The sequence below is a fragment of the Fundulus heteroclitus genome, chromosome 14 (genome assembly GCF_011125445.2).
Source record: "Fundulus heteroclitus isolate FHET01 chromosome 14, MU-UCD_Fhet_4.1, whole genome shotgun sequence".
Lineage (NCBI taxonomy): Eukaryota > Metazoa > Chordata > Actinopteri > Cyprinodontiformes > Fundulidae > Fundulus > Fundulus heteroclitus.
The window spans coordinates 25,721,862-25,738,817 of NC_046374.1; the positions used below are offsets into that span (position 1 = coordinate 25,721,862).

Below are 16,956 nucleotides of genomic sequence, written 5' to 3' on the forward strand. Positions count from 1 at the left end.
AAAAAGAATTTGACTTCAAAAAACAGCTTCTTTCCCAGAGCTGTGTAGGTAATCGTCCCCTGCTGAAAATCTAATAACCCCCCTATTTCCTCAGGTTCTTGATCCGATTAATCATTATTACTGTCTCTCATAAACTAATATTTATTTTCACACTTTTAGCACCTCAGGAAGTGTTTGCAGAAGACACTGCAAAACATGTGTATACATGTAATGAAAAAAAGTTGTTGCTTTCCTTGGACTTACTATGTTTTTCTTCTGCTTATTTCCCCACATGTTACATATGAAGAAGAGGAAGGTCACTCTTGTGCTGGCTGTCAGTGTTGTCCTTCAGGCACAGAGTGCATCACCAATGGAACTCCTGAATGTCATGACCCCTGTGTCAACTACACTATACTGAATGATGCATGGCGCTCAACAGATAATATAAACAATACTATCCTACACTGTGACCAGTACATTGCCTGGAATGGCTGGTATCGCTTTTATTTGGGGCAAAGCAGTGCTCAGATCCCAGAGGAATGTGTACAAGAGAACAGGTGTGGGACCCATGCTCCTTTGTGGATAAATGGGACTCATCCAGTCCAGTTTAATGAAATTGTTAATCGCACTGTGTGTAACGCCTGGTTGGGTTCCTGCTGCCTTTTTTCGTCGCACACCATCCAAGTCAAACGATGCTATGGATATTACGTCTACAAACTTCAACGGCCATCTACATGCTGGCTGGCATATTGTGCAGGTACAGTTTCATATCAGCAACTTAAAAATAATTTGTCTTCCTGTATGATGGGCTAATTTTAATGTGTAAACCTTCATAAATGAAAAGTAATAGAATTACAGAATTATATAGAAACACACATGCATACACATACAGAGATGTGTATGCGTGCGTGTGTGTGTGTGTGTGTATATATATATATATATATATATATATATATATATATATATATATATATATATATATATATATATACACACACACATAAATATATATATACACCCATATATATACTGCACAATTTATTTTTTTATATCGATAGATAGATAGATAGATAGATAGATAGATAGATAGATAGATAGATAGATAGATAGATAGATAGATAGATAGATAGATAGATAGATAGATAGATAGATAGATAGATAGATAGATAGATAGATAGATAGATAGATAGATAGTAAGAATTGTTTAGAAAATTAAATTGTGGAGTTTTGGTACACCACACACATAACAAAAGAACTGAATGGTTCCTTAATCTCTTAACCTAAGGTCAGACAACCATTCTATGTTTGGGAAGGATAACGTTGGTTTAACTTTGCGTTATGCATTTTATTTATCTGTTTTTAGAACTTCCTTTTTTCATTAGAGCATCAGAACAAACTGAGACCAGCATCACTCTGCAGTGGAATAAAGTCAGCAGCAACACCAGCTTTGTTCTCCAGTTTAATGGCACAGAGACAAACATCAGTACACCAGATGGAGATGGACCAGTGAACCATACAATATCATCTCTATCTGCTGGAACTAAATACACATTCACTCTGTTTTCCCTCTCTGAGAACATCAGAAGTAGTGGAGTCAGCATCACCGCAGTCACTGGTAAGATGTTTAACATGATCCCTACAGTGTTGTATGTTGTCCTATCAGAGTAATCTACATATAGGCATCTTTAATGTGCCTAGATAAACTCTAAAATACCCTTATAGTGTTAAATAATTACTTAAACATATAATGTGAATTGAGCACAAAGAAGTATTATTCTTCACAGTGTTTGCAATTGGAGCCAAATCGCACAGTTTCTAGCCACTAGGAAAGATTTATCCAACAAAGAAATTAGTACATAGATTAGGATGACCTAATCAAGCTTTAGAATTACTAATTTATTAATTGATATCAAATGATTCACATCTGATACATTGTATGTCTATTCATTGAGGACTCAGGCATCATCAGATCAACAAGTAACACTAGCATATGGTAAATATTGCTTATTCATGTGTAATGAGAGCAGCTGACAAAACAATACAAATGTGGCTAATGTGCAAATATAACTTATCATGAAGGGTTCATGTCCTTCAATGACAAACACTACCACCAGGTATACTAAGACAAATTACTGAATCATTCCTCTTGTATTTTAGCTCCAAAAAATGCAGAAGCTGTGAGAGCATCAGAACAAAATGAGACCAGCATCACTCTGCAGTGGAATAAAGTCAGCAGCAACACCAGCTTTGTTCTCCAGTTTAATGGCACAGAGACAAACATCAGAGCACCAGATGGAGATGGACCAGTGAACCATACAGTCTCATCTCTCTCTGCTGGAACTAAATACACATTCATGCTCTTTTCTGTGTTTGAGAACATCAGAAGCAGTGGAGTACAACTTATAGCTGTCACCGGTAAGATGTTTAACAAAATACTTGTCTGGCTTTAATTAAGAAGTACTGCACAGTCTTATATTCTGCGCTTGTGTAAAATGGCTGTGTGAAATCTTAGAGTAGCACAAAATGCCAAAAATCACACACTACGTAATCAAAGATGTTCGATCTCCACACCGAAAAATGGGACCTAATTCCACTATTTTATCATCAAGAGGTGGTATTCAAAGTTTTAGTTGTTTAGAAAATATATAATCAAAGGATTTAATCATTAAAATACGAAAGTAGCTTTTCATCTGTATACAGAATAAAGCTTCAAAATATTATGAATTTAGTAAACAATGTCTTCAGAAAGGCTGCATCTTATACACGCAGTTTGATAAATGTTATTGAAAAGAAGTTTCCAGTTACTATGCATGCAGGTCTGCTTGTTCCTTTCTTCATGAATGAAAAAATGCATAGCCTGCACAGAGTGTCAGATTGTAAAAAGAAGGTTTTAAATTAAGGCAGCTTTGGTAGGTTGACTTTTTCAATTCATGGTCCTTCTGTGACTTAGGTCTTCCAGTTTAAAAACCATTGCTGACTAAAAAGCAGGAATATCTGTGAAAACAATGAGAGGCGCTCTAGACACATGGATAGAATATTGTGTTAAAAATTGACCGCCTCCAGTTGCAATCAACCCAGGTTCTTTGCCTGAACAATGTGGTCTTCTCAATTTCTGGACTTCTGTAGTATTAAAATGACTCCTGAAAGAGAAACTATATTTTTTACAAATGTCATTTAAAAGGTAGACGGTTGTTTGCAGCTTCATTACTGGACTCTCAGAAACAATGCATTGTTGCTCAGGATATGTCGATTACCCCATGTTGTCTTCCGGGATCCACGTCACCATTAGACTTAGAGCTTGGCATCAAGGAAGATAAATGTCTGTGTGTTTATACATGCCAGACACCCTTGGGTTTGTTTCCCTGGAACTGTCTTTTGCAGCAAAAGCCTGTTATCTCACAATCCGTAACAAAACAGTTCAAACGCCTGTTAGCACATTCCTGTTGGAGTGCCCCAAAGGCACTGCACAACCAAAGCAGTTCCAAAAAATGGGCTGCTCAAACATCAATGGAAACTTTTATCACCAATCATGGTGAAAAATTCGCATATCAGCATTTATCACTAAAGACCACAGTCACAGCAGTTATCTACAATTTAGGGTTCAACTTAATATAGGCCGGTAGCTGAAAACTGTAGCGTTCACTTTCGTTCCTGTATTCGTGGAACTACTCTATTATTGTCTTAAATGATAGATCATATATTCAAATGCCTAGAATAAAAAGTTCTCCACACAAAATCGCGCACAAGGCAAGTTACAGCCAGTTTAAGACGAGAAAATGTCGTAATATTTAGGTCGCGACCGGCCGCTGCTTAACCAATCAGGTGACCTAAGTAGGTCGTGACGTCATCAAACAACATGGCGGCGCTCGTAGTAAACAAATGTGTTTATTCGGGATAGGAAGAAAATCCAGCGGAAACATTGTAAATATGGAATGTGAATGCCTTTTGCATGTTGCCGGGAATGACGGAGAACACACAGAACCATTTACTCAAACGAGGTGGGAAACTTTTCGTAGTTTTTGCCGTGTTTGGGCTGATTTAGCCGGCGATGAACGGACGATTGCCGATAACGCGCTTCCCCTCCTCTCTTTCGAATTTGATGATATACCAAGCCAGATTGGCTACCACCCGACCTGTTATCGCCGATTTACCGACAGGAAGCGAATAAATGCTGCCCAGAAACGAAAGCACGAGCCCGTATCTGATGAACAGGACATTAATAAGTTGCCCTATATCCAATCACCAAAAACGACTGAGATCAAGAGAAGACATCGCCATCGGATTTGCCCCTCCTCAACAAGATAATCCAAAAGCTGGTCATAGCCAGCCAAGAAAACATGTGCTGCCAGCTGTCTGCATAATATGCAAAATAAGAGAGAAGTTTGAGACTGTCAGTAATTCTCGCCAGAGGGTGAAACTTGTCAAGGCAGAGACTGTTGATGGTGGTAAGTTAATACTTTCTCTGTAATCTATTGTTAAATTTTTCCTTAAATTTAGTGGATGTATGTCTTGTCTCTATCTTTAGCCATGCGGATAGAAACATATTTAGGCCTATAGGAAAAAGGTTTAATAATGTCATCATAAAGCTTATGTTTGTTTGGCTCTGCTATGTTGATAAATGCAATTTTCTTGGAATGATGCCCCACGGTATAGATTTTTTTGAAAATATGTACCATGATGCGGTTTATATTGACGTGTCGTATAATAAATATTTTATATTTCTAGGATTGTTGCGAAAAGCAGCAGAAGCAAAGAAGGATGAGAGTGTGCTTGTACACATAAGAGATAAGGACTGTGTAGCTCTTGAGGTCTCCTATCACAGAACCTGCTATGGATCATACACCAAATTCTTGACAAGATCTAAATCAGAAAGGTATATTATAAAATTTCTCTCATTGTTACTGACAAGTTTTGAAATTAGGATTTGTTACGTTTGATGTAGACCTACCCTGATGATAAATAACTGGCACATAACATAGCCAGCCGTATGTGAGTTTTTGTTGTGCCTCTCTATTTACTCATATTTCATTTCACTTTTTAATTCCAGTCAGACACCAGATGGAAGATTGTCTGAAGGTTACAAAGAGTTTTGCAGAACCGTTGTTAAACAGAGACTGATAAGTAACCAGGAAGTTCTACGAATGTCAACATTGGTAAACATCTCATAATCGATGGTATGGCACTCATCCAGAGTTTGCAAAATATCCCAGCAACCTTTGGGGAGCTTGGTGATCTGATACTAACCCAGGTCATCCAACAAGCACAGAAATCGGGCTGCAGCAGAGTGGATTATGTTACAGACCGTTATCCGGCCATCAGTACAAAAAACACTGAGAGAATGAGAAGAGCATCTGATGGTTCTTAAAAGATTCAGATCCATAGTAAGCAGCAAAGGACTAGTGGGGACAACAAGGAGGCACTGGAAGAATTTCTGCACTCAGGTTAGGCAGAGGGAGACTTCAAAAGTGTGAAAAAAACAATAGATGTCTATTTGACACATGGATCAATGTGTCACCTCATAAGAGTAACAGCAGGTTCTTCACATATCAGTGTCAGTGATTATGTAGCAATATTTGTGCCTTCTGATTCGAACCAATCCGAGCGTGCAGTGAGACAACACGCGCGCGCTCAAAACCGGTCTGGCGCGAGTTCAACTCTGAAAAACTCTTCTCAATCCACCGTCCTCGCGCTCAGTTCCATCTGTGCTCGCGTGCTCGACCTGCTCATTCCACGCGCGAGCACAAATACTGCAATCAGATGGATTAAATCAAAATGCTGCAGCTTTTGGCAGAAACTACTAAACATAATGGTGGGATTGAAGGTAAAAAATAAAAATAAATAAACAGTTTAATATTTTTGCCTAAAATATTTAGACTAAAATATTTGAGTTACTAAGTTACTAAGTGAGGTGTGAAAAATTATTTTGTCTCTTTTCTTTCCAGCTTCGGGGAAGAGATGCAAAAATTTCTTCTGATCATAATCATCATCATTGTCATCATTATTTGAAAAGCACTTTAGATAAGAGATACATCAGATAAGAGATAACATCTAATAAAATGACTTGGCTAAACACTCAACAATTAAAAAAAAAATTAAGATAAAAAAATAAAATAATAATAATAATAAAAATAATAATAATAACTATAAAACACAATATAACCAGCCGGAACTGCAGAAATATGAGTACCAAGAAAAATATTTAACAATTCATGATTTGCAAAGACAAATTGATTCGAGTTTTGATGGTTTCCTCGTCTTCACCTATATCTCATCCTATAGATCTCTTTCTCATTCAGTTCAGGACTTTCCTTGGGTCTATATTAAAATCCTACAGTAGAGTAATGAAATGTTGATTCTGGATGTAGTGTAGGAATTTCTTTAACATAAACCAAAAGAATATTTTACATTACCCCCCAGAACCTGAAAAAAAATCTTTAAAAAAGAGACAACAATATTTCCACACCTCACTTAGTAGCTCAAGGAAATATTTTAGACTAAATATGTTAGGTAAAAATATTAAACTGTTTATTTTTCTTTTTTTCCTTCAATACCACCATTACGTTTAGTAATTTCTGCCAAAAGCTGCAGCATTTTGATTTAATCCATCTGAATGCAGTGTTTGCAAGCCATACTCTGATCACTGCAAAAACGGAACTAAAAATAAGTAAAATGTTCTTAAAATTTGCGTATTTTTCCTTGATTTGAGCAGGTAAATAAAATCATCTGCCAATAGAATAAGATTTTTGCACTTAAAATAGGAACAATTCATCTCCATCATCTTATTTCAAGTGATGTATATCTAATTATCTCATTTTAGGGGTCAAAATACTCATTCCATTGGCAGATAATCTTATTTACCTGCTCAAATCTAGGACAAAAACACAAATTTTAAGAATATTTTACCTATTTTTAGATCCGTTTTTGCAGTGATTGGATGGAAAGAAACTTGTCTGTGATTGGCTGGTGAGGAGGACAGTTTTTGAAGTCGCGAGCGCAGAGACAGAGTTGAGCGAGCGGAGAAACAGTCGAGCGAGCGCACAGCTGGTGTTGAACGTGGAATGCGCAGGTTGAGCACACGAGCAGAGATGGAACTGAGCGCGAGGACAGTGGGTTGAGAAGAGTTTTTCAGAGTTGAGCGCGCACCAGACCGGTTTTGAGCTCACGCGTGTTGTCTCACTGCGATTGGTTCCTGCTCGCTCAATCAGAAGCCACAAATATCGCTCCATAAGTGATGAGCTCTGTTGTGAGCATGAGGAGGCAGACACTCGGCTCTTGCTTCATGCTCGACATGCATCAGATCAGCTGTATGAGACTATAGTGAATAAAAGTCCTGATACTGATGTAGCTGTTATGTCAGTAGGGTTACAGTCTCAGATTGGTGGACAATTGTACTTTGCCACTGGTGTTAAGAACAGGACTCGGATCTGAAGATAGCATCATCTCTTGGACCTGCTGATTGTGATGCACTCATTGGCTTCCATGTTTTCACTGGATGTGACTCCACAAGCTCTTTTCATGGAAAAGGCAAAACAAAAGCATTCAAGACTGCTGTGGAAAGTGAAACATTCCTCACAGCATTTGCAAAGCTTGGTGAGAACTTTTACCCAAATTTTGACACTTTCAAATATCTTGAAGTGTATGTGTGTTCCATGTATGGACAGTAAATGAGTAGTGGAGTGGATGAAGCAAGGTACAGGATTTTCTGCACTAACCCAAGCGAAACAAGTATGCCACCAATCAGTGATGCATTGAAGTTACACTTCAGACGTGCCAATTACCAAGTGACTTACACAGACTTTCGTTGTCTGCTACAATTGGAGCCCCATCACCAACCGATCATGGCTGGGAGATGATAAATGCAGAACTCTGTATAAAGTGGATGACTAAACAGGCAACACCAGATTCCGTTCTTGAATTTGTGCATTGTGCTTGTAAGACTAACAAATGTCAGGCTGGGAGATGCTCCTGTCTAAAAGTTAATCTGGCATGTACTGAGTTGTGCAAATGTATTGATTGTGACAATGATAAAGAAGTCGGAGTTGACAATGATGCCTCTGATGATGACTCTGAAATAGAGTAAACTCAATTTGATACCCATCAGTTTCATCAATATTGCCATATTGTCTTTTTGATAATATAAATTGGTTACCTGTGCTCTGAAATTAAAATTTTATCATTAAAATCTAATGATAAATATGTATATCTAAGTGTATGTCATTGTTGTTGGGGCTGATATTTAATTTCCAATTTTAGTGAATATAAATATGTTACCTGTGCTCTGAAATTAAAATGCGATGATTAAACTCTAATGATAAATATGTACATCTAAGTGTCTGTCATTGTTGTTGGGGCTCATATTTCATCTCCTATTTTAGTTAATAATTGCTGGAATGGTAAATAAGTGCCTTATAAACAATTTTAATACTGGATTCGATGTAAAATATCAGTAGGCCTACTTTTAAATGTGAAATTGAAAAGCCATGGGTGCAGCTCAGCCTAAGGCCTTAATTTCTTGAAAACATGCAGTTTTCATATCACTTTAACTCAGAAGTCATTTGAGTGAGCTATTCAAAGCCTGTAATATTTGCAGAAAGTATTTAGATACACCAGATAAAAGAAACTTGGTTTTCATTCTTCTCTTCTGAAAAAAATGGGAAGCACTTAAAATTAAGGGAAAACCCAGATTTGTCACGTTTTTCAAAAAGTTGGCTCTTTCAACACCTTGTAACTTATGAATGTGCAGGTTTCACGTGGAGAACTTTTAATTATGAGTTTAGTCCCTAGTAATGATTGAAAAAATGCAGAAATAGTTTAGTTCCAGAGTCACAGGAACGAAACTCAATTTAGAGCAACCCTACAGATTACAGCTACCGGCCTAATAAGGAAGGCCTGTTTTAGGTTCCTATGAGCATTCCTATTGCTCATAGCGTTCCTATTTTCTTCAGTTTTACATTAGACCAGGTAAGCTAAGCCTGTTTACTAACAAGGTCAAAGAACAAGGTCTTGCTCCACCCCCCCCAAAAAAAACTCCTACTTTGTCCTCCGCTCACTATTTCCATGGGTAAACATCCATCACATCCATTAGGAATTAACTGCCTCCAGCTGCGGTCACCCCAGGTTCTTTGCCTAAATATTGTGGTGTTCTCAATTTTAGACTTCCGCAGTAATAAAAAAGACTCTTGAAATAAAATCTATATTTTTAACATATTTGATTTAAAAGGCAGAGGGATGTTTACCTTTTCAGTACTAGATTCTTATAAACAACGATGTGAGATGGCTAATCCATAACAACCGAATAAATATATTTTTATTGAATTGCAAAGAGCCTTTAAATTCAAGTGCTGATATCTTTCACAAAACCATTTCCTCACTCAGACTCAGTGGATTAAAGATATAACTTAGCTCACATTGTTTTCTTTCAGCCCCTGAAAATGCTGGAGGCTTCACATCATTGAGACAGGATGAGACCAGCATCACTCTACAGTGGGATCAAGTCAATGACAATGTCAGTTTCATCCTTCAATATAATGGAGTGCAGTTAAATGTAGCTGCACCAGCTGGAAGTGGACCACATTATTTGACAGTCCCAAATCTCACTGCTGGAACTAGATACCTATTTACCCTCTTCTCTGTGTTTGAGAATGTCAGAAGCAGTGGAGTCAGCATTGCTGCAGTGACTGGTAAGTTTTCAATTTTGATGACATCTTAAATAAAATTAGTTTAAACATTTTCAGTTGGTGATGTTTTTGGAGAGCGCTGATGTAAGATCTTAGTGTTTCGCCATTGAGAAACTGTTAAATGCATTAATCTCAACAGTCTAAAGACCAATAGAATTTCTTTAGTTAGACAAAGTAAGTCAAAACTTTTCAAATCTCATTGTTTTTCTTAGCTCCTGAAAATGCAGAAGGCTTCAGAGCATCAGAACAAAATGAGACCAGCATCACCCTGCAGTGGAATAAAGTCAACAACAGCATCAGCTTTGTTCTCCAGTTTAATGGCACAGAGACAAACATCAGTGCACCAGATGGAGATGGACCAGTGAACCATACAGTCACATCTCTCACTGCTGGAACTAAATACACATTCATACTCTACCATGTGTTTATGAATGTCAGAAGCAGCGCTGTTAACATCACTGTTGCTACAGGTAACATATGTCTCGACTTAACATCTAAACAAAAGTTTTTTTTATACGTTATGGATTATGACCCAGTTACTTCCTGCTATTGTGAAAAGCTTATGAGCCACAGATATTGATATTGATAGCAAAGAGTTGGTTATTTCTTTAAGAATTTGAATAAGTTAAGAACGTTTATGTTTGGATAGAAAGGGGGACATTCATTGCTAAAGACTGAAAAAGCACTTTCATCAGACTTACAGTGCGTGTATAAGTATTCTTTTGCCATTTGATCAGATGATTAGTCAGGGACTTCAAGATTATAAAAACTTAAGACAAGCGTTACTTTTAAAGAATATTACTCAAGTAGAAGTAAAAAGAAAGGTACAGTAAATCTACTCCTAAAAGTACGTTAATTTCAAAAGTTTACTCCAGTAAATGTAACCTACTTCCTACCCACGTGTGGGTTTCAGTTGGTAGGACAGTAAAAGTAATCATATTTATTGCTAGTAAAATTATTATTTCAGGAAGCAAATTATTTTAAAGATATGCCATTGAAACAATTTTCTTTTCTATTTTCTCAGCGCCTCAAAATGCCAAAGATTTCAGAGCAATAGAACAAGATGAGACCAGTATCACTCTGAGGTGGAATAAAGTGAACAACAACGTCAGCTTCATTCTCCAGTTTAATGGCACAGAGACATTTTTCAGTGCACCAGATGGAGATGGAACAGTGTAACTCACACAGTCCCATCTCTCACTGCTGGAGCCATTTACACATTCACACTCTTCTCTGTCTTTGAAAATGTTAAAAGCAGTGGAGAACAACTTATAGCTGTCACCGGTAAGATGCTTCACAGAATCCCTGTGTGGTTTTAACCAAGAATATCTGTGCAGTGTTGTATTCTGCCCATGCCAGGCGATGCATGTGTAACAATTGCCATTTTAAATGTTGCTAGAAAATTTTATGTAATAATTTTATAATAATATCCATTAATTTCATGCAAAACATTGTTTAAAATGAGCCTTTAGTAGTACCTTATTTGACAAACAATTAGCTTTTGAGCTCAACAGGATCAGGTCAAGGACACTGTTTCTAGACACTGGGTGGAGTGTTACCTAGCAAAGACACGACTACATAGGTTAGGATCCCCTAATCAAGTTTTAGAATTACTAATTTATGAATCTAAACCACATGACTCACAGATAATACAGCCTATTTCCATTGATTAATGACGACCCAGACCTCACCAGAACGATGTTTTATTCTCGCAAATGATCAATACTGGTAATAGTAATTTAAAATAAATAGCTGACAACACATTGAAAATGATAGTTGGTGGGCCATTAGATTTTATCATGGAGAGTTCTTGTCCTTGAGTGATGCGCATTGCCAGCAGGTATACTAAGTTATATGGAATACTAAATACCTCTTGTATTTTAGCTCCTAAAAATGCAGAGGCTGTGAGAGCATCTGAACAAACTGAGACCAGCATCACTCTGCAGTGGAATAAAGTCAACAGCAACACCAGCTTTGTTCTCCAGTTTAATGGCACAGAGACAAACATCAGTGCACCAGATGGAGATGGACCAGTGTACCATACAGTCACATCTCTCTCTGCTGGAACTAAATACACATTCATGCTCTTTTCTGTGTTTGAGAACATCAGAAGCAGTGGAGTACAACTTACAGCTGTCACCGGTAAGATGTCTAACAAAATACTTGACTGGCTTAAACCAAGAATTTCTCTACAATGTTGTATTCTGTCTATGTAAAGCAATGTACATTTAAATGTAGCAATCTTAAAATTAGAGAGTTTTGTTGATAAACATATTATAACATTCCTCCATTTAAAATATTGTTTAAAATTCGCACCTAGTATCCTTTTTTTTACCCCGTTTTAAACTGAGCATCAATAGAACCAGAGCAATTAAACCGTTTCTAGCCACTAGGGGGAGCTTTATCCAGCAAAAAAAAAAAAATACTGCATAGATTTGAATGACCTAATCAAGCTTTAGAATTCCTAATTTATGAATCAAAAGCAAATGATTCACATGTGAGACAGTCTATTTCCAGTGATTGATGAGGAACCAGGCCTCATCAGATCCATAAGTTTAACTAGCAATTTCTAAGTATTGCTAATCATAAAGTAATGAGAGCAGCTAATAGACATACCAAAGGTTAGCCAATGGGCATTTAGCTTTTATCATGAAGAATCTATGTCCCTGAAAGACGCACACTACCACCAGTTATGCTAAGTTAGACAAATTACTGACTCATTCCTCATGTATTTTAGATCCCAAAAATGCAGAAGCTGTGAGAGCATCAGAACAAACTGAGACCAGCATCACTCTGCAGTGGAATAAAGTCAACAGCAATGTCAGCTTTGTTCTCCAGTTCAATGGCACAGAGACAAATATCAGTACACCAGATGGAGATGGACCAGTGAACTATACAATATCATCTCTCACTGCTGGAACGAAATACACATTCATGCTCTTCTCTGTGTTTGAGAACATCAGAAGCAGTGGAGTACAACTTACAGCTGTCACCGGTAAGATGTTTAACAAAATACTTGACTGGCTTAAACCAAGAACTTCTGCACAGTGTTGTATTCTGCCCATGTGTAAAATGGTTGTTTGGAATCATAGAGTAGCACAAAATGCCAAAAATCAGACACTAAGTAATCAAAGATGTTCGATCTCCAGACTGAAAAATGGGAGCTAATTCCACTATTTTATCATCAAAAGGTGGTATTAAAAGTATTCAATAATGTGGTTTTTGCAATTTTAGATTTCTGCAGTAATAAAAAAAAACTCTTGAAATAAAAACTTTATTTTAACATATTTGATTTAAAAGGCAGAGGGATGTTTACATTTTCAGTACTGGACTCTTATAAACAACAATGCGAGACGGCTAATCCACAACAACTGAATAAATGTATTTGTAATTGAATTGCAAATAGCCTTTAAATTCAAGTGCTGATCTCTTTCACAAAACCATTTCACCACTCACACTCAGTGGATTAAAGATATAACTTAGCTCACATTGTTTTCTTTCAGCCCCTGAAAATGCTGGAGGCTTCACATCATTGAAACAGGATGAGACCAGCATCACTCTACAGTGGGATCAAGTCAATGACAATGTCAGTTTCATCCTTCAATATAATGAAATGCAGTTAAATGTAGCTGCACCAGCTGGAGGTGGATCACTAGCTCTGACAGTCCCAAATCTCACTGCTGGAACTAGATACCTATTTACCCTCTTCTCTGTGTTTGAGAATGTCAGAAGCAGTGGAGTCAGCATTGCTGCAGTGACTGGTAAGTTTTCAATTTTGTTGACATTTCAAATAAAATTAGTTTAAACATTTTCAGTTAGTGATATTGTTGGAGAGCGCTGATGTAAGATCTTAGTGTTTCATCATGAAGAAACTGTTAGATGCATTATTCTCAACTGTCTAAACCTCAGTATAGTTTCTGTTGTTAGACAAAGTAAGTCAAAACTTTTCAAATCTCATTGTTTTTCTTAGCTCCTGAAAATGCAGAAGGCTTCAGAGCATCAGAACAAAATGAGACCAGCATCACTCTGCAGTGGAATAAAGTCAACAACAGCATCAGCTTTGTTCTCCAGTTTAATGGCACAGAGACACATATCAGTGCACCAGATGGAGATGGACCAGTGAACCATACGGTCTCATCTCTCACTGCTGGAACTAAATACACATTCATACTCTACCATGTGTTTATGAATGTCAGAAGCAGCGCTGTTAACATCACTGTTGCTACAGGTAACATATGTCTCGACTTAACATCTAAACAAAAGTTTTTTTATACGTTATGGATTATGACCCAGTTACTTCCTGCTATTGTTAAAAGCTTATGAGCCACAGATATTGATATTGATAGCAAAGAGTTGGTTATTTCTTTAAGAATTTGAATAAGTTAAGAACGTTTATGTTTGGATAGAAAGGGGGACATTCATTGCTAAAGACTGAAAAAGCACTTTCATCAGACTTACAGTGCGTGTATAAGTATTCTTTTGCCATTTGATCAGATGATTAGTCAGGGACTTCGAGATTATAAAAACTTAAGACCAGCTTTATTTTTAAAGAATATTATTAAAGTAGAAGTAAAAAAAAAAAGGTACAGTAAATCTACTCCTAAAAGTATGTTAATTTCAAAAGTTTACTCCAGTAAATGTAACCTACTTCCTACCCACGTGTGGGTTTCAGTTGGTAGGACAGTAAAAGTAATCATATTTATTGCTAGTAAAATTATTATTTCAGGAAGCAAATTATTTTAAAGATATGCCATTGAAACAATTTTCTTTTCTATTTTCTCAGCGCCTCAAAATGCCAAAGATTTCAGAGCAATAGAACAAGATGAGACCAGTATCACTCTGAGGTGGAATAAAGTGAACAACAACGTCAGCTTCATTCTCCAGTTTAATGGCACAGAGACATTTTTCAGTGCACCAGATGGAGATGGACCAGTAACTCACACAGTCCCATCTCTCACTGCTGGAGCCATTTACACATTCACACTCTTCTCTGTCTTTGAAAATGTTAAAAGCAGTGGAGAACAACTTATAGCTGTCACCGGTAAGATGGTTCACAGAATCCCTGTGTGGTTTTAACCAAGAATATCTGTGCAGTGTTGTATTCTGCCCATGACAGGCGATGCATGTGTAACAATTGCCATTTTAAATGTAGCTAGAAAATTTTATGTAATAATTTCATAATAATATCCATTCATTTCATGCAAAACATTGTGTAAAATGAGCCTTTAGTAGTACCGTATTTGACAAACAATTAGCTTTTGAGCTCAACAGGGTCAGGTCATGGACACTGTTCGACACGACGACATGGGGTCAGCATCCCCTAATCAAGTTTTAGAATTACTAATTTATGATTAAAAACCAAGTGACTCATATAATGCAGTCTATTTCCATTGATTAATGAGGACCCAGGCCTCACCAGAACGATGTTTAATTCTCGCAAATTATCAATACTGGTAATAGTAATTTAAAATAAATAGCTGACAACATATTGAAAATGATAGTTGGTGGGCCATTAGATTTTTATCATGGAGAGTTCTTGTCCTTGGGTGATGTGCATTGCCAGCAGGTATACTAAGTTATATGGAATACTAAATACCTCTTGTATTTTAGCTCCTAAAAATGCAGAGGCTGTGAGAGCATCTGAACAAACTGAGACCAGCATCACTCTGCAGTGGAATAAAGTCAGCAGCAACACCAGCTTTGTTCTCCAGTTTAATGGCACAGAGACAAACATCAGTGCACCAGATGGAGATGGACCAGTGTACCATACAGTCACATCCCTCTCTGCTGGAACTAAATACACATTCATGCTCTTTTCTGTGTTTGAGAACATCAGAAGCAGTGGAGTACAACTTACAGCTGTCACCGGTAAGATGTTTAACAAGATACTGGACTGGCTTTAACCAAGAACTTCTGTACAGTTTTGTATTCTGCCCATGTAAAGCAATGTACATTTAAATGTAGCAATCTTAAAATTAGAGAGTTTTGTTGATAAACATATTATAACATTCCTCCATTTAAAATATTGTTTAAAATTCGCACCTAGTATCCTTTTTTTTACCCCGTTTTAAACTGAGCATCAATAGAACCAGAGCAATTAAACCGTTTCTAGCCACTAGGGGGAGCTTTATCCAGCAAAAAAAAAAAAATACTGCATAGATTTGAATGACCTAATCAAGCTTTAGAATTCCTAATTTATGAATCAAAAGCAAATGATTCACATGTGAGACAGTCTATTTCCAGTGAGTAATGAGGACCCAGGCCTCATCAGATCCATAAGTTTAACTAGCAATTAATAAGTATTGCTAATCATAAAGTAATGAGAGCAGCTAATAGACATACCAAAGGTTAGCCAATGGGCATTTAGCTTTTATCATGAAGAATCTATGTCCCTGACAGACGCACACTACCACCAGTTATGCTAAGTTAGACAAATTACTGACTCATTCCTCATGTATTTTAGCTCCCAAAAATGCAGAAGCTGTGACAGCATCAGAACAAACCGAGACCAGCATCACTCTGCAGTGGAATAAAGTCAACAGCAATGTCAGCTTTGTTCTCCAGTTCAATGGCACAGAGACAAATATCAGTACACCAGATGGAGATGGACCAGTGAACTATACAATATCATCTCTCACTGCTGGAACGAAATACACATTCATGCTCTTCTCTGTGTTTGAGAACATCAGAAGCAGTGGAGTACAACTTACAGCTGTCACCGGTAAGATGTTTAACAAAATGCTTGTTTGGCTTTAGCCAATAAGTTCTGCACGATGTTGTATTCTGCTCTGGTGTAAAATGGTTGTGTGACATCTTAGAGTAGCACAAAATGCCACAAATCACACACTGAGTAATCAAAGATGTTCCATCTCCAGACCGAAAAATGGGAGCTAATTCCACTATTTTATCATCAAAAGGTGGTATTCAAAGTTTTAGCTTGGCATCAAGGAAGATAAATGTCTGTGTGTTTATACATTCCAGACGTCCTTGGGTTTGTTTCCCTGGAACTGTTTTTTGCAGCAAAAGCCTGTTATCTCACAATCCGTAACAGTACCCCTGTCGGTGTGCCCAAAAGGCACATCGTTACAAAACAGTTCCAACGGCTGTTAGCACCTTCCTGTTGGTGTGCCCAAAAGGCACTGCACAACCAAAGCAGTTCCAAAAAAAAATTGGCTGCTCAAACATCAATGGAAACATTTATTAGCAATCATGATGAAAAATTCACATTTCAGCATTTATCACTAAAGACCACAGTCACAGCATTTATCTACAATTTAGGGTTCACCTTAATAAGGAAGGC

The 16,956-nt window shown here is 37.2% G+C and overlaps 1 protein-coding gene and 1 long non-coding RNA gene across 2 annotated transcripts in view; both read left to right on the forward strand.

Moving 5' to 3' along the window:
- The window catches only part of LOC105923925 (tenascin-X), a 79,098-nt gene that overhangs the window by 15,507 nt on the left and 46,635 nt on the right, over window positions 1-16,956 (forward strand). The window contains exons 2-13 of the mRNA XM_036146613.1: window positions 287-736; window positions 1,343-1,594; window positions 2,137-2,394; window positions 9,402-9,659; window positions 9,869-10,034; window positions 11,707-11,798; window positions 12,394-12,651; window positions 13,160-13,417; window positions 13,627-13,884; window positions 14,440-14,697; window positions 15,267-15,524; window positions 16,120-16,377. Of these exons, the coding sequence (XP_036002506.1) occupies window positions 2,334-2,394; window positions 9,402-9,659; window positions 9,869-10,034; window positions 11,707-11,798; window positions 12,394-12,651; window positions 13,160-13,417; window positions 13,627-13,884; window positions 14,440-14,697; window positions 15,267-15,524; window positions 16,120-16,377 (2,125 nt within the window). The 5' untranslated portion in view covers window positions 287-736; window positions 1,343-1,594; window positions 2,137-2,333. The remainder of the gene's footprint in view (window positions 1-286; window positions 737-1,342; window positions 1,595-2,136; window positions 2,395-9,401; window positions 9,660-9,868; window positions 10,035-11,706; window positions 11,799-12,393; window positions 12,652-13,159; window positions 13,418-13,626; window positions 13,885-14,439; window positions 14,698-15,266; window positions 15,525-16,119; window positions 16,378-16,956) is intronic.
- Window positions 3,591-6,060, forward strand: LOC118565732. The gene is made up of 3 exons (XR_004932555.1): window positions 3,591-4,424; window positions 4,705-4,852; window positions 5,027-6,060. It is a non-coding gene; the product is annotated as an uncharacterized LOC118565732 (long non-coding RNA).